Source organism: Ailuropoda melanoleuca, chromosome 16 (genome assembly GCF_002007445.2).
Source record: "Ailuropoda melanoleuca isolate Jingjing chromosome 16, ASM200744v2, whole genome shotgun sequence".
Classification (NCBI taxonomy): Eukaryota; Metazoa; Chordata; class Mammalia; order Carnivora; family Ursidae; genus Ailuropoda; species Ailuropoda melanoleuca.
The window spans coordinates 22,902,090-22,924,356 of record NC_048233.1 but is presented as its reverse complement, the minus strand read 5'-3'; the positions used below and the strand labels follow the sequence as shown (position 1 = coordinate 22,924,356).

General features: G+C 37.9%; 1 protein-coding gene across 1 annotated transcript in view; it reads right to left on the bottom strand.

Annotated features, from left to right (window-relative positions):
- Positions 1-22,267, bottom strand: part of IRAG2 (inositol 1,4,5-triphosphate receptor associated 2) — a 131,534-nt gene that overhangs the window by 10,875 nt on the left and 98,392 nt on the right. Inside the window, exons 23-31 of the mRNA XM_034646541.1 lie at positions 14,388-14,434; positions 14,218-14,282; positions 13,953-14,060; positions 11,526-11,596; positions 8,383-8,440; positions 6,492-6,555; positions 6,381-6,409; positions 5,976-6,115; positions 2,923-3,057 (exon numbers count right to left, since the gene is read on the bottom strand). Coding sequence (XP_034502432.1) covers positions 2,923-3,057; positions 5,976-6,115; positions 6,381-6,409; positions 6,492-6,555; positions 8,383-8,440; positions 11,526-11,596; positions 13,953-14,060; positions 14,218-14,282; positions 14,388-14,434 — 717 coding nt within the window. The remainder of the gene's footprint in view (positions 1-2,922; positions 3,058-5,975; positions 6,116-6,380; positions 6,410-6,491; positions 6,556-8,382; positions 8,441-11,525; positions 11,597-13,952; positions 14,061-14,217; positions 14,283-14,387; positions 14,435-22,267) is intronic.

The following is a 22,267-nucleotide window of genomic DNA, read 5'->3' as shown; positions in this document are numbered from 1 at the left end:
AGCATTGTCCACAATAGCTGAATTGTGGAAGGAGCTGAGATGCCCTTCAATAGATGACTGGATTAAGATGTGGTCCATATATACAATGGAATATTACTCAGCCATCAGAAAAAACGATCACACAACATTTGCAGCAACATGGATGGGACTGGAGGAGATTATGCTAAGTGAAATAAGTCAAGCAGAGAAAGACAATTATCATATGGTTTCACTCATTTATGGAAAAGAAATAGGGACATAAGAACATAAGAAGGAAGGGAAGAATGAAGGGGGTGTAGACAGAAGGGGGAATGAACCATGAGAAACTGTGGACTCTGGGAAACAAACTGAGGGCTTCAGAGGGGAGGGCGGTGGGGGATTGGGATAGGCTGGTGATGGGTATTAAGGAGGGCACATATTGCATGGTGCACTGGGTGTTATACGCAAATAATGAATCATGGAACATTACATCAAAAACTAAGGATATACTGTCTGGTGACTAACATAATAAAAAATTATTATTAAAGTCTATTTTGTCTGGAAAAAAAAGTCTATTTTGTCTGATATAATATTGCTACCCCAGATTTTTTCATTTCCATTTGCATGAAGTATTTTTTTCCCATTCCTTCATTTTCAGTCTGTATGTGTCTTTAGCTCTGAAGCAAGTCTCCTGTAGGAAGCATATAGTTGGGTATTGTTTTTTTATTCACTCAGTCATCCTATGTCTTTTGATTAAAGCATTTAGACCATTTGCATTTCAAGTAATGCAATTATTGCCACATATGTACTTATTGCCATTTTGTTAATTGTTTTCTGGTTGCTTTGTAGTTCTTCTCTCCTCCTTTTTTCTTCTCTTGTTCTCTTCCCTTGTGATTGATGACTTTCTTTAGTGTTATGCTTGGATTCCTTTCTCTTTACTTTTTGTGTATCTATTATAGGTTTTGAGTTTGTGGTTACCATGAAATTCATACATAACATCATAAGTACATAGGAATCTATATTAAGTTGATGGTCATTTAAGTTTGAACACAGTCTAAACAAACTACATGTTTACTCCCATGTTGCATGAACAGAAAGGAGACCAGTCTGGCTGGAATGCAATAATTTAGGAAGATTATCGTAGGAAAAATAAATTTCAAAAGGTAAGAGGGCAGGGGACTTGTGTAGATTTTTAAGCCATCAAAAGGATTTGGGGTTTTATTCTGAACAAAGTGAGGAGCTACTGGAGGACTTTGAACCAAAAAGAAACATGATCTAGGGGTGCCTGGGTGGTTCAGTTGGTTGTGTCTGCCTTTGGCTCAGGTTATGATCCCAGGGTCCTGGGACTGAGTCCCATGTTAGGCTCCCTGCTCAATGGGGCGCCTACTTCTCCCTCTCCCTCTGCGCCTCCCCTCCTCTCATGCTCTCTTCTCTCTCTCTCACTCCCTACCTCTCAAAAAAATAAAATCTTTAAAAAAACAAAAACAAAAAAACATGATCTAGCTTACATTTTAGAAGGTTTATTCTGGCTGCTTTATGGAGAACAGACTGTTGCAGGGAGTACTGGGTTTGAATGGAAACAGGGATACCATTTAGGAAGATACTGTATTAGCTGCAAAAAAATAGAATGGTAGCTTAGACAGGCGGTAGCAGTAGGAAAGAAATAAGCAGTTGAATTCTGATAGTAAATAAGATTTTTTCTGATGGTAGAGTAACTACGATTTTCTATAGGATTAGAGGTGAAGTGTGAGAGAAAATGGTTGAGAATTACTCCCAAAATTTTCAATCTGATCAATTTTGAGATAAGATTATGTGTGGAATAGGTTTTGGAGATACCATAAGCAGTTCGTTTGTGTATGTGTTGTTTGAGTTGTTTGTCAAACATCCCAGTGGAAATGCTGCATCCACAGTAGTATATTCTGGTCTGGAACTCATGGCAAAAGTTTAGGATAAGCACGTGAATTTGGGAGTCATCAGCTGACCACACAGGATGGTATGGACTGAAGGAAGATGGACATCACATGTATAAGGGGGGAGCCCTGGGGCTCACTGATACTATGAAGCCAGGGAGAATGGTGGGACTCATACAGGAGCCTGGAAGGGAGTGATCCATGATGTTGAGAGAAAAAATAGGAGAATGTGGACCTGAAAGCCAAGTGAGGAGAGTGTTTCCAGGAGGAAGAAGAGCTCAGACATGCTGAATATAGATCAGCTAAGGAAAGTGAGTAGGTTAAAGGCATTTAGAGATTTCAGAGCAATTGGGAGGAGAGAAATTGGAGACAGTGAGTACAATTCTGTTGAGGAAATTTGCTATAAATGGAAGCAGAGAAAGAGGAGAAATGGTCAAAGATTATTTTGCTTGTGTTTATGTTATTTTTTCCCATCTGAAAAACAACACATTTGTGTACTCATGGGAGTGATTCAATATAGTGGGGAAAACTGAAGATGGAAGAAAGTAGGGAGATTCTGAGCCCAAGATTCTGAGTAAATTAGGAGGAATGGGTTCTGGTATGTAGGTGAAATGGTTAGCCTTAGACAAGCTTAGAGACAACACACATTTTGTACTGGGAAGGAAGGAAAAGCATGAGGGTTCAGGTGTTACTAGGTTTGGAACTTGTGACAATTCTCTTTTGAATGACTCAGTGTTCTCACTGAGGCAGGAAGCAGTCATTATTTGACAGAGAAGATGGGAAACAACATGATGATGGTTTGAAGAGAAAGGAGAAGGTATGAAACTGATATCTGGAAGAGATTATTTGGATGGTTGTCACTGGCTAATGCTATTGAGAGGGGTTTTTTTTATATTTTTATTTGCATATTCCATTTTCTCTATATTAAACACATATGTCTTATACAACACAGAGGTATTTTTTAAAACTTTTTCTTAGAAATGTAATCCACAATCTCAGGGAAAACAAATCCTTTCAGTAATTTCATTTAGCTAAAGAAATGGAGACAGATTACCTGATTAATGGCTCCCAGCATCTCAGCCTTACTGGCCACTCGTGCAGTGCACTGACTAAGAAATGTTATACTCTTCTCCAGCTTCTTAACAATTTCCTGGGCATGGTTGTCATCTTCACAAAGTGGTGTTAAAGACTGCACAGAAAGCAAAGTATTAAAATATATCCAACCCAAGTATTCAGCAAGTGATTCTAAAAATAACTATGTTGTAAATAGAGATGACAGTCACATCTCAATTATCTTGGTATAAAGTGAAAAGCAGCAGCAAAGACCAATAATGAATGATATTGAAATATTAATATCTTTTTTGGCTATCAAGGAGACCTATGCAGATGTTCACAAAACCTTTTATATCTTATCTCAGTCCCTTCCTTCCTTTCCAAATTTGCCCTTTCTTCATACATATTTACATCACTTTCCACAATTGACAGAATGACATATACTTAATGGTAAAAAATTATGCTTATGAATGAGTTGAATGTATTATATGAGGAGCATGGCTTGAACTTTTTTTTAAGATTTTATTTATTTGAGAGAGAGAGAGCGCGCATGCGCACAGACAGGGAGAAGCAGGCTCCCGCTGAACAGAGAGCCCAATATTAGGCTCAATCCCAGGACCCTGAGATCATGACCTGAGCCACAAGTAGACGCTCAACAGACTGAGCCACCCAGGCGCCCCGGTTTAAACTTTTAATAAAAGTAGTGAAAACATACGAGATTTAGATATGGCTCTGACTACACCACTTACTCTTCCATTGATGAAAAAGCATTATGGAGCTGGCTAGATGGGCGTACCTTCACTGCCTTCTGAATATNCGCGCATGCGCACAGACAGGGAGAAGCAGGCTCCCGCTGAACAGAGAGCCCAATATTAGGCTCAATCCCAGGACCCTGAGATCATGACCTGAGCCACAAGTAGACGCTCAACAGACTGAGCCACCCAGGCGCCCCGGTTTAAACTTTTAATAAAAGTAGTGAAAACATACGAGATTTAGATATGGCTCTGACTACACCACTTACTCTTCCATTGATGAAAAAGCATTATGGAGCTGGCTAGATGGGCGTACCTTCACTGCCTTCTGAATATTTCTTTCAAACCTGTGCTCTTTATCCAAAATGATGGCCTTCTTGGCGGACAACCATCCATCCCACTAGGGTGGAGACAGTTAAGAGGACAGCAGTTTGGGAAGCAAACAAGCCACTGCTTATTAGCTATGTGACCATCAGCAAATACCTAAGACTTGCCCAAATCTAAGNAAAAGCATTATGGAGCTGGCTAGATGGGCGTACCTTCACTGCCTTCTGAATATTTCTTTCAAACCTGTGTCCTTTATCCAAAATGATGGCCTTCTTGGCGGACAACCATCCATCCCACTAGGGTGGAGACAGTTAAGAGGACAGCAGTTTGGGAAGCAAACAAGCCACTGCTTATTAGCTATGTGACCATCAGCAAATACCTAAGACTTGCCCAAATCTAAGACACCATAAACTGTGTATATCATTTTATTTATTTATTTTTTTAAAGATTTTTTTTTTGAAGATTTTATTTATTTATTCGACAGAGATAGAGACAGCCAGCGAGAGAGGGAACACAAGCAGGGGGAGNCCATCCCACTAGGGTGGAGACAGTTAAGAGGACAGCAGTTTGGGAAGCAAACAAGCCACTGCTTATTAGCTATGTGACCATCAGCAAATACCTAAGACTTGCCCAAATCTAAAACACCATAAACTGTGTGTATCATTTTAAAGAGGAAAAGTAGGGGCGCCTGGGTGGTACAGTTAAGCATCCAACTCTCGGTTTCGGCTCAGGTCGTGATCTCAGGGTCATGAGATTGCTCAGCAGAGACAAACGCTGTATGATTTTACTTATATGAGGTATCTGAAGTAGTCAGATTCATAGAAATAGAAAGTAAACTGGTGACCAGGGGCTGAGAGGAGGAGNTGTATATCATTTTAAAGAGGAAAAGTAGGGGCACCTGGGTGGTACAGTTAAGCATCCAACTCTCGGTTTCGGCTCAGGTCGTGATCTCAGGGTCATGAGATTGCTCAGCAGAGACAAACGCTGTATGATTTTACTTATATGAGGTATCTGAAGTAGTCAGATTCATAGAAATAGAAAGTAAACTGGTGACCAGGGGCTGAGAGGAGAAAAGGGGCATTGTTTAATGGGTACAGAGTTTCAGCATGCAAGACAGAAAAGTTCTGAAGATCGGTTTTACAACGATGTGAACATACTTAACACTACTGAATTGTACGCTTATGACGGTTAATATGGTAAATTTGATGTTATGTGTTTNATGAGGTATCTGAAGTAGTCAGATTCATAGAAATAGAAAGTAAACTGGTGACCAGGGGCTGAGAGGAGGAGAAAAGGGGCATTGTTTAATGGGTACAGAGTTTCAGCATGCAAGACAGAAAAGTTCTGAAGATCGGTTTTACAACGATGTGAACATACTTAACACTACTGAATTGTACGCTTATGACGGTTAATATGGTAAATTTGATGTTATGTGTTTTTTACTACAGTAAAAAAAAGAATATGGTTTCTTAATTTTTTTCCCCAAAAATAACCTCTTAATTTTCCAACCCATCTCTATATTTATGGTGATTTCACAAAATGGAAAAATAGTAGTGGTTACCTACATACCTAGAGAGGGCTTGCCCATCACCTGACAAGACTAACATCAATCACCATTCTCTTTTTTCAGTTAATTAAATGGAAATAGACTTTTGATTCTCTTCTTTGAAGTTTAAAATTGATATTATCTCCTATGGCTCGGTTTCCTGCATGATGACTCTTCTGCCTGAAACCTATTTGAACGTCCAGAGAAGGTAGGTGACTCACAATGACTTTACAAGGCAATTGTTTTATTAGTGAATCTTTTATTTTAGCCTGATCCTGAATTCTTACTTCCTATTAATGACATTTGAGTCAGGCAGGGCTTGGTACCTGATGTTGGTTTTAGTCATACAAGTAAACTCTACCTAATTTTGAAAACATTATTAACAATACGATCATCAAATGTGTAGTTCCCAAATGTCAGGATTCTCACCTCTAACAGCTTTAAACAGTTACTGATTTCTTTCTTCAAATTTTCTTCTGCCAGGTCTCGTGATCTTTCTTCAAGCTTCACTCTCTTCTCCAAGGTGAACCAGTCACACTTAAATCCCAAAGATAATCTGAGAAACTCAGNTTCAGCCTGTTGTCAAAATAATGTGCGGGTGAGGGGAGAAAACTAATTGTAGCGAAATATTTCCGTTTAATACCGGATTAAGCTGAGCCGTTTCTTCTCCCTCCCAGCAACATAAAGCTGGCCTGCATCGGCCTTCCCTGCACTTAGCCACTGCCAAGCCAGCCAGACACCAAACGCACAACAGCTTGTGCAAAAGTATGAAGTGATTATAGACAAGGGAGTCAGAAACACTTTTTTTTTTTAACTTAAAGGGGAAAAAACTCACCTCCACTTCCTTCTCATTAGCAGAAGTGCTGTAGGATAAGACAAAAAATTTATTCAAACATAATTCAACAGAAAAGCAAAAACTGTGAGCATGCCATGTGAAGAACTTACTTGTCACTTTGTCTAAAGTTCACAGATTTCACAGTGGTTACAGGAAGGGAGGAAACAGCAGTGTCTATTAAAAGACAATAAAATAGTATTGGGTTACAAAGGTTCCCAGCTGAAGGCACATTGATCAAATGTCCTCTCTCCACTACACAAAGGCATTTCATTGAAGGATGTCTGAAATAATAGCCAGTTAATCATAGCGTTTGCTTCAGAGCACCAGGGTGGCTCAGTCAGTTAAGTGTCTGCCTCTGGCTTGCATCACAGTCCCAGGGTCCTGGGATCCACGGAGCCCCACAGAGGGCTCCCTGCTCTGCAAGGAGACTGTTTCTCCCTCTCCCTCTGCTGCTCCCCCTGCTTGTGCTGTCTCTCTGGCTCTTTCTGAAATAAATAAAATCTTTAAAAAAATAATGCATTTGCTTCACTATAAGATCATGTTATGCTATGCTATTGGGATCACGATGACATTAAAATCATTGGCTCATACGTCAGCCTGTGAATAATCTGAAACCTGAAGATACCTGAGTCCAGGAAGAGCCCAATTGCTCTCTTTGCATTTGAATGTTTGTTTAACTTGATCCCATGGCTAAATGCATACCTTCCTCTCTTACCCTAGTCCTTCCTCAGACCAAGGTTTTAACAGCAGCGGCAAGAGGAGGGGGAGTCATTGTAGTAGCAGTAGTAGTAAGAGTAGTACAATAATAGTAACAATAACAGCAACAGTAAATACGGTATCACACATGTGTCACAAGTTATATATGCCAGTCCCCAAACAGGGCTCTTTATACATATTAATGATACTCTTCATGACAACTTCGCAAAGACGACAATATATTAGTTAATAAGAACATTAGAGTTGAAAAAACCTGATTTAAGTCCCAGCTTTGCCCCTTACGGCTTTGTGACCTGGAACAAGTCACAGCTTCATCAAATCATCTACAAAATAAGGATGATATTATTTTTCTATAGTAAAGTTCTTTTAAAGAACTTTGCCAAGCATTTTTCTAACTGATTTATACCTAATTTATCCAATCCTCAGAGCAAACCTGTGGTAGATACTGCTATCATCTACAGTCTACAGGCTAGGAAACTGAATTGCAATTTACCTATTTTTACATAGGTATTTGGGGGAACCAAATGAAACTATGCACATAATTTAGGGGTGCCCGGGTGGCTCAACTGGTTAAGTGTTTGCCTTCGGCTTGGGTCATGATCTCAGGGTCCTGGGATTGAGATTAGGCTCCTTGCTCAGCAGGGAGTCTGCTTTTTCCTCTCCCTCTGCCTGCTGCTCCCCCTTCTTGTGCTCCCTCTCTCCCTGTGTGAAATAAATAAAATCTTAAAAAAAGAATTTAGTCCAGAACTTAGCATATGACATATTCTCAATAACGGTTAATTTTTGTAACTCATCATTTCCATTTTGCAGATGAGGAAGTTGACTCTCAGGTTAAATAACCTTCTGAACTCAAAGCCAGTCATCACCCAGTATAGTCTGTGTGACTTCAAAGTCTCAACTCTATCCACGGCTCCATCCTATTGGAGATGAATGGGGAAGGAAGCATATTAGCACTTACTCTTTAAATACTATCTTATTTACTTTTGGATAGGATAATAAAAAAGATCTCAAAGTAGAGCTCAGAATTTACTACCAACATTGGGATGGTTCTTTGTTCACAATAATGTATAGTTATTACAAGTCCTTTGGGGCTTAATAGTTAATGCAACATAAATGTGGCTTCTCAAAAATGATACAAATTGAATCAAGAATCAGTTTTATTGGCTGATTTTAGCTAGAGATGCATAATTATAGGTACCATATCTTTACTCAGAAAGATTTCACCTGTAAAAATATAAGCAGGAACAAAAGTTCACATGGGGGTTGGGAGAGAACATTCCTTACCTCCTGAAGCACATTTTTTTCTATTCTCATCTATTGTTTCTGGTTCCTCTTTTGCTTCCTAAAATCATAAAGAGATTTTATTGCTGTACATAGAGTGGAAATCCTTCATAACCAATCATCTCCCAACTTCCTGTCCTCTCCTAACCCCTACTCTATCAAAAACACTGTGGTATTCAAAGAACTTAACTAGAGGTTAAGAAGAAAACAGGACTGGCTCTTAAGGGGTTTCCAATCTACTTGAGGTACAAAAGACAGAAACATATGAACAGCTGTAAATGTGACAGAAATTACCATAAGGCAAACTAGGATTGATTGCCAAACAAATGAGACGTGAATAAATACGTGCTCTACAAAGGGAGGGGAGAGATACCATGGCTTGAGAAGCATGGAAAGTCTCTACAGACAAGGAACATGCTGGAGCTTGATGGAATGGGAGGACTGGATGGATAAAGAGGTAGGGGTGATCTAGGACTATCGCGTGTAGCATTCTAGATGGGCTCTTGGGGAACTTGTGGCAAAAATTGCAGGTAGGACTATGTTATGTTAGGCTTTTACTCCATATAAATACATTTTAAGGTCACTGACCAACCATCCTACAAATATATCTATACAACAAGAATTACCATAATAAGAGGGTTGTACTATACTGCCTGCGAAAATCTAATGAGAGCAAAGGTATAAAATCATTTTTATGGTGATAAAAATATTCTCAGAAATTTTCCCTGAAAAATAAGTCTAAGACAAATTTCCTTGGTAGAGCCATTGATACCATGTCATGTAATTTTTAGAGAAATGAAGCTAAGATTTTGATAAAATGTAACAAATGCAATAATACAGGTAAAGCACTGGATCATTCTTATCAACATTTAAATATTCTTAAGTTTTCTGAATCCTCCCTCAACACCCTGATCTCTTCCACATATGGCATCTTCTTCCAATCCTATCCTTTATGGCCATGCTGTCTCTGGGAAGAATTGTCCATGGTTGCTGTTCCCAGTTTTTCAGCTCTCTTCTGTCTCTGTACCCAGTACCCTAAAAAAAGTTATCAGTGAACTCTCTGTGGCCAAATTCAATGGAAAAATTTCAGTCTTTATCTTGACTTCACTGTAACACCTAAAATGATCTATAAACCTCTCTTCCTTGAAGATTTTTCTTTCCTTGGTTTTCATCTCCTGATGTCCTCCCATGGCTATAGTAGCTCCTTCTGAGTTTCCTCCGCCATTGTCTTTTTTTTGTTAGATAATAGAATCATCAAGAGTCCATTATTCTCAGTGTTCTCTTCCTGCCTGCCAGAGTCCTTGGGAAATCTCATCCACGTACCTGTTTTTTCGCTCACAAATGTATGTCTGCTCCTAAAAGTCCTAGGAATGAGTTTATGAATATAGGTATACAGCTATATATATAATCTTTCAGAGTACTGATGTCTCATATCAACCTGAAACTCGACTTAAACTAATCTTATTTTACCCCTCAAATTCTACTCTTCTTACTTCCTCCCTATTCTCATGATATTCTATTCATTCTGTAGGATAAGCCATAAACCTAAGTTTTTACATTTTCCCATGCATCCCCAACTCCCATCCTGGTTATCAGCCACCATGTACTATAAATTCTGTCCTTTAACTCTCTCCCAAATTACTTTTCTTTTCTCCATCCACACTAAATTCATACTATCTTCATCTCTTGCCTGAATTGTTACAATAGTATCCTAACCAGTACCATAGCTCCATTACTACATTTTCTAACCCATTATTTTTAAGTTTCTTTATTTCTATCTTGTTTTGAGATGAGAAAAAATTCTTTTTCTCAGAAGACTACCATGAAAGATTAGAGGACTCAAATATTCCTCTATTTCTTATAAGGGGCAACCACTTTCAGCATGCTTGCTGGCAACACTACACTCTACATATACTTTACATTACAAAGGATGATTCCAAATCACATACCCAATCATTCCACTCTCTTCAGACTAGAATACTACAAAATGTTTACCTACCTTATTGCCTCAAATTTATCTATGCCACAACCATCTCTCTCTCTCTCTCTTTTTTTTAATGTTTTTTTATTATATTATATTAGTCACCATACAGTACATCCCCGGTTTCTGGTGTAAAGTTCGATGATTCATCAGTTGCATATAACACCCAGTGCACCATGCAATACATGCCCTCCTTACTACCCATCACCGGTCTATCCCATTCCCCCACCCCCCTCCCCTCTGAGGCCCTCAGTTTGTTTCTCAGAGTCCACAGTCTCTCATCACAACCATCTCTCTTGAGTTAGCTTTCGTGAGTCTCTGTTTCTGAAAACCAAATGGGCCAAACTAAAGCAGTATTTATATACTGAGGGGAAAACAACAACAACAACACACACACACACACCTGTAATCAACATCATCATCACCATCATCTCTTTTAACGGAGAGGGACCAATACATAAACAAGACCCTTGAAGAAACATGGAATTGGATCCATAGCCTACAAGTTACTCCTCCATAATTAAAAATTCATACCACTGACAATGAGCCTTCTCTTTAAGGAAAGGCATTTAACTTTTTCTATAAACATTTAAAGAATGTTTTATAGCAGTTTTCCAGGTACATAGATAACATTGGATACCATTCACAAAGTATCTCCTCCATGACACTTGTCTGGCCTCTCACCCAAAACTTTTTCCTTTATATCACTAACCACACCGAGTAATTCTATATTACTGAGTAACTGTATGTTTCTTCCTTTAATCAGAACACATTTTCTTAATTAGAATATACCTTTAAGGTAAATATTACTGTTTTACTTAACCTTATTTATTAATACATTTGCTGACTTAAAAGTCTTCTATTGATAGATATTTAGCTTGTTTCCAGTAGACCTTTGACGAATAAATGAGTGAATGAACAAAAAAACAATGTGGAGTCAGGAGGTCCTAGCTCTGACTCTATTGTGTGACCTTGAACAAGTCACAGGGACTCTTTGGCACCAACTTCCTCATCTATAAAATTGGAGCAATTAAATTCTATTAACTTCATAATATTTTGAAAGGATAAAACAGTGCTTTCGAGAGTATTTTGCAAACTGAAAGGGACAGTTCTACCATCGTAATATATCATTACTTATACTGTTAACATATGTATATTTCCTTACCAGATTTAACATGGTTTTGTCCTCGCTCACAGAGCCTTGGAGTGTAATATTCTCAGGAGCTGGACTTTTGCCTATGAGAAAAAGGGAATACACTAAATAGTTGCCTGAGCAGTAACAAAAAGAGGAAGAAATAGTGAGGGTGGCAATACGAGCAGACTAGTAAGTGTCAAAGACCTTAACATGTGAGACAAATTATATATTAAAAAACATTAAATGTGCCTATTGATTAAAAATTAGGACTAGAGCAGCTATGTTTCCCAAGGAAGCTAGCCATAGATGATTTCTTAATAGAAATGAGTATCTGTATAAATAGCCTTCAAGTAATAGTTTTTAAAATCTTTTTTAAGGCTGCTGCTTCTTTTTTTTAAATCAAACACTTTACTAGTATACTTACAGAAACTAGATGAAGGAAGGATAAACAATCAGCACGACAAACAGGTTTTTTTTTAATTACAGATGTAAGGCTGATAACTGAGTATGATATCCTTCCAAAACATGGTATCTTTCTAAAAAAAGTCATCAAACTAAGAAACAAAGGTACTTTTAATTTATGCCATTCCCCTTTATTTTTGTGTACTTTATTTGTACTGTAATGTACTTGATAATGATTTTCCTCTTTACATGATCCATTGTCTTGAATTTAGTTCAGTGCAAGCACAAAGGTCAGCAGCTATAAATAGGTTTTGTTTCTTTTTAAGAAAAAGAAATAAAGTATGTATTATATCTTTAAAATTTATATGGAAATAACAAATGGTAACCACTTTCTTCGGCGATAAAATCCCTTTTCCCAATGAAAATTTTAATTTTTCATTAACTTTTAAGATATAATAGATTCATATGGTCCATAAATTTTAAAGTGTAAAATGTTTTTATGGTAAAAATTTTCCCTCCCATCCATTTGTATAAGAAACCTACTTTCCCTACCCATAGACAATGTTATTTAATTTTTATCTAGCCTTTCAAAGATACTTTATGCATACATAAAACTTCTTCCTATCCTTTTGATTTTCCCACAGAATTTAATAGGCAATATGTAATGTTTTGTGTTTGGGGTGTTTTTTTTTTTTTGTAGGAGACAATAACTCTTTGATATCCTTCTAAGAAAGTTTCCTTATATACATCTTATGGATGTATATTAGTATTCCATTACGTGGAGATGCCATTATATATTAACTAGGTTTCTTTTGATAATTAACTTATCTCCAATATTTTGTTATTATAGAAAATACTATAGTAAAGAAACTTCTACAAGTCAGGTGAGCACTTAGATCTATAGGATAAATCCCCAGAAACTAAATTATTTATCACAGGATATGTATATTTAACATGTTCGTAGATATTGGCAAATTCCCCCCCATATTTATTATAATAATTCACATTTCCTACAGAAACGTATGGGATTTCCCTTTTTCCCCTACAAGCTAACCAACAGAACGTAATCAAAGTTTTGCATCTTTGTCTACATGCCTGGTGAAAAATGATATCTTGGTGTAGTTCTAATTAAAGTTTATCTTATTTAGTCGGAGGTAAAGCATGAAGATATTCCTCAGTTGAAACAAAGAATGGATTCCATTTCTACAATTTTACAACTCCTTTACTGCAGCATCTATATCTCAACTTCACTTTCCAGTTTAAACAACAGAATGAATTTTCCGTGACTGATTTGGAGGGGGGGTGGAATGGGAGCCTATTGTTTCCCGTGAGTGTCAACTGTAGTGATGTGTCACTGGGAATGGTTGAGAATAACCACCTTGTTTTCAGACACAAGTAGCAAAAAAGGATATCACATATTATCTAGTTAATTCTTTTGCCTCCTAAGTGGACCATTATGAATTGGCTCATCGTTTTAACCAAACAGATTCTAAGTAGGATTCCGAGAATTTTTTTTTTTTAAGAGAAAGCATGCACATGGGCACAAGGGCAAGGGCAGAAAGGCGGAGTGAGGGGGGAAAGGAGAGAGAGAGAATCTTAAGCAGGCTCCATGCCTAAGGTGGAGCCTGATGGCAGGGCTTGATCTCACGACCCTGAGATCATCACTTGAGTCAAAATCAAGAGTCGGACACTTAACCCACTGAGCCAGCGAGGCTCCCCAAGATTCTGAGAATTTCCTAAACAGGTGATTCTACATCTGTGCCACCGCTGAGACCCAATTGTATCCACTCAATCTTTGCCATTAGGAAATATTTAAGTCCTATTAAAAGATATTGCAATTCTTGTTCTTTCTATAGAACTGGAGAAAAAAATGGCAACATTATCATATATGAAGTCCACAATTACCTCTTGGACTTCTTTTCCCCCGAGTAGATCTTCAATTTTTTTTTTAAATAAAATAATATTAGTGAACCATGAGGATAGTTGCTCCAGTAGCTTACAGGTTTACTTACTGCTTTGGAATGGGAACTATACTTAAATACTTCAATAGCTCACCTGTGATCTTTATCATAGCAGAACCTGATCTTCTATCTTCCTGTTTCTCACAGAGTGATTTACAGTCAAGGTCACCAGAAGCCATATTCAAAATTTCTGACCCAGAATCTATCAACAGGAAGAAACTAACAACATGAACACTATGCAAAAAAAAATTATTTGCCTATGTTCTTTTCATTTGCACTCACTTCAGCAGGCCACAGAAACCAAGCTTATAGTTATAACACTAATACTCTATTTTTATATCTTTTCCAAGTTCACTCACCACTTGAAGTTACAGTACTCTCTGTGGACAAAGTGTGTCCAGGAGATGACAGTGTGGAACATTCCCTGTCAAGAGAGTAGAGGAAATATTTTGGAGTGTCAGGTCCAAAGAGTTCCTTAAAAATTAACCAAATTACATTCAGATTCACATATACAAACAAGCAAGCAAACCTGGACTGTGGCAGGCTCTCAGAACACAAGTGGTCAACACCATTCTCCTAAAGAAAAAAAAAAAAAGAAAAGGAAAACAAGTTCAACAATTCGACATTTTCCATTCCAGAGAGGTTGTTTTAAGCAAATATTTTCATACAATTTCAAATGAACCCATATTTACTCGGCTCTTTTAGAGAGGATATGGGAATGGGATGCTATAGGGCAGATTGATAAACACACTTTCTCAAAGTTGTAGTTGCAAAAAAAAAATCCAATTTTAAATATACTTACAAGTCCAATATTTAAAGAATACCTAATAAATTCTTGGGCAAAATAAATTCTAAACTTAAAAGGCAGATAGAGTTTATTTCATGAACTTAAGTCAAGTTGTCTTTAAACAGAACATTCTATGTGGGCATAACACAACATTTCTATTTATGGAAATATTATTCAACCTAAAACTTTTGACCTGGTGATTTAAAAACGGTTTTCAATTTTCTAGCTAGACAAATAATACCTTTTAAACTTAATCCCAGTCTCAAAAATCTGAGGGATTATATCTACGTCAGCACCTATTAGTTGGTGCTCAAACAGAGCTTCACAAAACCGTGGTCCCACCCTGCCAGGGCAAGTGTTTGACAGTCCTATTTGAACTTCTTAATCTTGATCAATAGTTCTTAATTTAGGGGGAACTTTAGGACATTAGAGTTGATTAGCTCACTTACTCTCAAATAATACAGTGGGAACGAGTTACTCTTGAATAATACTTTTTTCTAGTATGTATATTTTCATTATTGTTTGGTTTATGTAGGAATTAAATTTAATATTGAAAACTGAAACCACCTGAACATATCAAAAACCTACAGTACAAACAATGAAAAGATGAAGACATTTACATATACTATAATCAAGGAGAGAACTTATTAAACAGCCACAACCAAACAACAGGTTCCAATGGAGGGACACTGTATATCACACACAGTATTTAGAATCTACCCCAGACAATACTGACCAACATCACAGAAAGGTACAGGTTTAGTCATAGTTTGCAGAATGCATAGTTATGTGATATAATGGCAGCATTTAAAATGTACAGAAGCCCTTTTATATATCATCCCGTTTAAGTCTCCCAACAACCTTAGGAAGTGGATTTTAGCAAGAAAATATTTACTTATTTCAGGTAAAGAAAGTAAAGCCGGTGAATAAAGGTGTCAGCCTCCAAACCCAGTTTGAACTAAATAGTGTCCCCTCCACTGTAAGCAGAATGGTCTCTGAGATACCCTAACCCAGGCTGCTGGTGAGGCACAGACTTCCCAATTATTGTCTTACACACTGGTAGATGATTTAAAGATAAACATTTAAAATGTTCAGCTCAAATGTTTCGGAAAGTCCACAAACTTGCAAAGCAAGAATATATACCTAATCCTCCCATATATCAATGTTAGGCCATCTTCTCTGTTTTATTTCATTTTGTCTCTTATTTAAATGCCTTTGGGTCAGACCATGTGTGCTTGAAGCCCCTCATGACATCAGCTTGATTTAATTCAATGACTTTCATCAAAGGCCCACTTTGTTCCAGGAGCAGTGACAGAGGCTGGGGACGCACGAAACTACAGTCCTTGTCCCAGAGGAGTTTGTAGGCCAGTCAGGAAGACAAATACATAGAACGAATCAAAAATTATAGGCAGCATTCCACAGAGGAAAGTAATATGCACAAAACAAAGTGGGGTAATATTTGAATTACATTTTGAAGAGAAATTGTACCTTTATAACCAATGGTAAATGATGATAGCCCTATCGTTAAAATATTTAATAGACTGCATTAGTAATTATTATATACTTATTTAACTATATTCCAATATATACGTAAGAAATGAAGCTACAAAATAGGAAAATATTAAATATCCTTCAGTTTCATCAAGTATCATACTTCATAAAAGTCAACAAGGATTCATTCCTTAATAATTTAAAAATCAGACCCTCTTAACACCCCCTAACTCTAAAAAATTTGATTATATATGGCTTGAAATGACACTTATTACTGTACTATAATTAACACATATATAATAATAATATTGCACTAACTAAAGAGCTAATTTTGTCAGAAAAACACTTCTTATACCTATTAGGGTTACAGATACCCGCATCTGAACTTAAGAGGTATAAAAGAGAATGCAGTCATTTTCTATTTAATTAAACTGGCTTCCAATATGGGGAGAAAGGAAACACATCATTTCCATAAACTTTTTTTTTTAAAGTCTCATTTAAAGTCAAAATAATACAGCAGAAATACATTTTACCTCCATTATATTACAAATTAGTCTCATTTGGTGTAATGTTCTGTATAAGCCCTTCTGTTCAGTACCTTATTTGTGAAACCTTTTAGTGAGAAACTTTTTGATAAATATAACAATATTTATGGATTAAATAAGTAATAATTCTGTAATTTTGGAGAAATGTCATATATTTAGTAGTCATACATTACTATATTGCTCTGGAACAGTTGCAAGGTAAGCAAGTGGATATTATTCCCAATTCATTAGTTTCATAAATCTCGCTTATCAGAAAACACCCCAATATACAACATATCTCAATCCCAGATTTTCATAAATTTTATCTAATAGCATTTTTCCCTTCTTACAAGTATAACTAGACAAAAGAAGTTTTCTTTTTTCAAATTTAGAACTACAGTTAATGAAATTGGAAATATAATCCACAGGATGTCTGTGCATATGGAGTGGGGGTGGGAGATAACTCAGCAAAAATTTTCCACAGTTGTGCTCTTTTTTTCCAGCATTAAAAGCCACCACTATCCAAACCAGCATCCCAGAAGCACAGGAAAGCCTAACCCCCGCACAGCAACTATAAAGACCTGGGCAGATCATGAAAAGGATAACCTGCTGGATATATTTTAAAACCAAGCAATGTTAAGAAATTGACTAAAAGCAAGAAAAAGAGAGTTCAGATGACAGACTTACTTACATGTAGAAGACTGGCTCAAGTCAGCGAGTCTAACACATGTCGATAGCATAGAGCAGGAAGAATGTTCTTCCTGTCCAAGCCATTCAAATATCAACCTGCATAACATTTACATGAAAATCCATGGTCCAGCCCATTTGCTTTTGACAGCGTCTACTGTAGGGTGGGGTAGCCAAGGTGCTCACGGAACAAAATGAGACATATTCTCCCATGGGCTGGGTCAACAAACACAGGCCACACATGCATGTGTGACACACACCAGTATTATTTCAATATTTAGGTAGAAAATTTTAAAGAATGGGGTGCCTGGGTGGCACAGCGGTTAAGCGTCTGCCTTTGGCTCAGGGCGTGATCCCGGCATTCTAGGATCGAGCCCCACATCAGGCTCCTCTGCTATGAGCCCGCTTCTTCCTCTCCCACTCCCCCTGCTTGTGCTCCCTCTCTCGCTGGCTGTCTCTATCTCTGTCAAATAAATAAAATCTTAAAAAAAAAAAAAAAGAAAATTTTAAAGAATAATAAGAATTAGCTTTTAAGGTATTAGGGTAATTATAGGCCTAGATAATTTCCCAGGGTTACTTTATTTTTGCTCTTTTAGATGAAATGTTTCTTCATCTGTAGATTTTATGATCAGGAACCCTTCCACTAAGCTACATTCACAATACCAAAGTAATTTTTACTAATAGAGCTATTGTAAATGACTGGGGCTATCAAATAAATTAATAGGATTTTCTGGGGAAAAAACTGAAAAAAGTCCATATGGTCCTATTTCATTCTAACTTAAAAAAAAATGCCCTTGACTCAGTGTCGGTTTCCATGTTCTAAAAAGAGAAGGAATGTAAAATTGAATGCCAAGAGATCACAACTACTATAACCTAAACAAACGTAAATTTCCTCTGAAGTTTTTTTTTTAATTTGTAACTAAAAGGACACCACACCCTCAGATCTACAGGACACACCCACCGCTCTGAGGTTCATCTATAGTACAGTTAGCAGTCAACTTACACATGTCCCACTTGTGCAACTGGCAATGTTATTTATTCTCCAAGGTTATTAATGCTGCATCACACACACCCTGAGAGAACAGGACAGACAACGGCCAGAAAAGCTTCCGAGATATTTCAAAATTGATTCTGTCCTTTGTCTCATAAATCGCCTCCTCCTAGTGACAGTATATCTTAGACAAAAACATGTAATAACATGAGGACATTTCAAAGGGATGGCAAGACATTTAATTTCTTTTTTTTTGAACAGCCAAAGTAAAAACAGAGAAATTCATCTTCATATCCTCTGTGACAAGGTATCTTCTTCTTTTTTCTTTTTTAAGTAGGCACCATGCCCCAGTGTGGAGCCCAGCATGGGGCTTGAACTCACCACCCTGAGATCAAGACCTGAGCTGAAATCAAGAGCTGGACACCGAACCAACTGAGCCACCCAGGTGTCCCTCTTCTTCTTCTTTTTTAATTGATGTGTAGTTGACAAGCAATGTTGTACTGGTTTCAGGTATACAAGATAGTGATTTGACAAGTCTACAACTACATAATACTCATGACAAGGTATCTTCTGAGCTTCACACTGCTGATCATTCTGATTCTGGGGGACAGTCACAGCTGCTATTTTCTGAGTGTTTACTAGGAACCAGGTACTCTGCATACACTCTATAAAGGTGTCTTGGTGGGGTCAGATCTGAGACTGAAGTAGGTAGAGAGAAGAATCAGTTTCGTGGTCATAGAATTTTCAGGAAGCTCATTAATTCTTGGAGTATTTGGGGACATACACAGGTACCTAAGCACATGTCCAGTTTGGCACTTGGGTTGCTGTTCAGACTCCATGGTGGGAGCAGTGACTAAGGAAAAGAAGACAGACTATAAGGAAAGAGAGCTGGGCCCTGAAGAGAAACTGCCAAGAGTGAGGAAGAGTTAAGGAAGTCGGACTAAAGAGAGCACAGGTCCAGCTACCGAAGGGAGCCGCAGTACTGGAGGCAGCAGGAGGCTGCTACTGACCACTGTCCCTCCCAGTCTGCTGGAACTGAGAGGGTAATTTTAACAATCCCATCATAAGCAGCCCACCGAACACCACAGTAGGACCTCACTCTGAAGTACTGAGACAGGAAGGGAGAGTTATCCCTCTACCGGCCAGGGAGAGAAGATCACTAAGTGATCAGACACAGAGCTCCAAGGAGGTCAGCATGGAGGGCCTGTGGGCAGTAGGGATCATGAACAAAGAGGACTGCAGAGATAGAAGTTGTGAAACCAGCTTCTTTTCCCCACAATCTCTGGGGAGGTTATGTGTCCTGCCCTGGGGCCCACTAGTTGGTGGGGCCTGAAGGACATTAAGAGATATAGGTAAATGCCCCTAGAGATTCTTGGAAGTGTTGAGAAGGGACCCCATGGAGATGAAAGGCCTTCCTATTCGGCAGCAAGTGGGGAAACAGAATTAAGATTTGTCTTTTCTCTAAATATGACCAACTTGGTTTGTCTTCATTGATTGGTTAGGCCATTGCAGATAAGTAGATATGTATATGCATACATGTAATGTATGTATTGTCTATTTGAAACCTCAAAAGAACCCTAAAAAGTAGTATCTGTTTCATGGGGGACACAGGCAAATTCAGAGAGGTTAGGCTTGTCCAAGTTTACATGGCTAACAAGTAACAGAGCCAGGCTTAAATTCAGGCCTGCTTGATTCCAAAGCCTATGCTATGTGGCTAAAAATCCTAAGTTATTACTGGAAAAAATTTTTAAGGAACAGAATAGAATAAGTAATATTTGTGTACCCATTCCGCAGATTCAGCTATTACCAACCTGTGGCCAATCTATTCTGTCACCCACTAAAACCACCTGTGCGTTGTTTTGATGCAAATCCAAGATATCATAAACATTTGTTCCATAAATATTTCAGTCTGAATTTCTAAGACAAGGGTTGGAAACAATTTATTCTCTAAATGACAAGGGTTAGAAATAATGTATTTTCTTCTTTTCTCTCTACACTACATATTCCAAATAAATGAATTTTCTGGGTCAATAAAGGAACTGTTTTCCCCAAAAATGTCCTAAGCTGGGCCCCAAATTATTTTATTATGAGATGTTCTTTTTGAGATAATAATCTTATTAGAGTCCTTTGCTCACTCAAAAAGATCCTCTTAAGAATACAGATGTTCACTTTTACCTCACCCTGTGTTTTCTGAAAAGGATGCTAGAATGCAGCTGCTTCTATGAACATGGGAGATGAGTAAAATATAAATCTCAAGTTCCTAGGAATACCAGTCCAAAGAAAGGAGGCAGAAAACCATGGAGCAAGGTTGTCAACTCAACAATTTCACTGAGTGCTCAGTCTTGATGTTTTAAATAGGCCCTGTAGGGAGTACAAGAATAAGTATGTAAATAGGCATTCAATAAGTATTACTGGGCAGCTCTCATACACCAAATTTATGCAGAGGGCTAGATGCATATTGGTTAATGGCCAGACAAAGGCACTCTCCACCAAGCTTCTGATCTACTGCAGAAATAAATATAAGAAAACCAAGAATTGCAATGCAACCAGAGTATATAGATGACAATAAGGAGGACAAAGAGTTACTGGGGTCTAAAAGGAGGGAGCGAACTCATTTTTTCCTCAGTGGGATAGTTGAGAAATGAGGAAACAGGCCTGAAAGACGTGAGTTTTCCACAGTTACCCAGAGGTAGAAACTGGGAAAAACCTCATCTCTCAGCTTCTCATTATTCTGGTTTCTACCTCTGGTCTAGAAGGACAGGAGATGCTTGACTGTAAACATCTCTTGCTACCGTAAGAAAGGTTTTATGGAAGAGCTGGTTTTGAAATCGGCCTCAACAGTCATATAGAATTTGAGAAATGGAGAAGCGCATGGTATTCTGGGCAGAGAGAACAGCATAAGCAGGTTTTTGTGATATATTCCAACGATAAATGCTACTCGGTTTCGCTGACACGCAGGGACAACCACAAGGCAATGGGAAAGGAGGGAAAGGTAGGTCGTCACCAGATTGGAGAGGGGTTCAAAGACCAAATCAAGTTGCTTGTTATGAAGGGTCTCAAGGGTGACAAAAACCCTATAGTTTGAAGCCAAAGACTTAAGAAAACACTATAATTTATGGGTCATTGGAGTAAACACCGATTATGTTTGTTGTAATTCTTATCTCATATTTCATTCCAATTCCCTGCACTTATTAATGAGAATGCTTAGAAAATTGTTTCCTGAGGAGAATTTTCTATTTGTTTAGAGTCTGAGGTGTAGGAAGTGAGCATCTACTCAGGGATTGGCATGGGAGAGTGAATCCTGCAGTGAATAGGCTACAGAGATTCTTCGGTGGGGCCGAAACCTGGAAAGGGAATGGTGAGAAGTGGTGATATCAGCCACTAGTGTAGCCGACAGACTAGTTCCTGGGGACTCTAGAAGAAATGGCACAGAAGACAACATGAAAACCTTCAGGGAGCGTGTACATTTGCCTGGGGATGTTGGATAGGAGTTTCTATATGGTCTGTTAGCTCCTGTTTCTTAATGGTCGACAAAACCTGTCACATCTCCTAATGATAGTGGGTTAGGGTATCCTTTTAGATAGCACATTTCTTAGCCAAGAAACTACTTTCAAAGTCATTATGAGTAATTATTATGATTGGAAGGTTTAAATTCTGTGTTCTAAGAGGGGCATCCTTTGAAGGTAGACAAACCTGAATTTGAAACCCACGTTTGCTAATTACCAGTTGAGTGATCTTGGATAAGTTATTTAACCTCTCTGAACTTCAGTTGTCTCATCTGAAAAAGCAGAGAAATACCTACCACTCAAAGTTGTGGAGAAGACTAATAACATGGCATGTGGAAACGCTTTCCTACAAAGTACCTGGTACACAACTGATATTTGTTTCTTCCCCCTAGTTGGTGAAATCAGTGTCAGATAAAAGGGAAA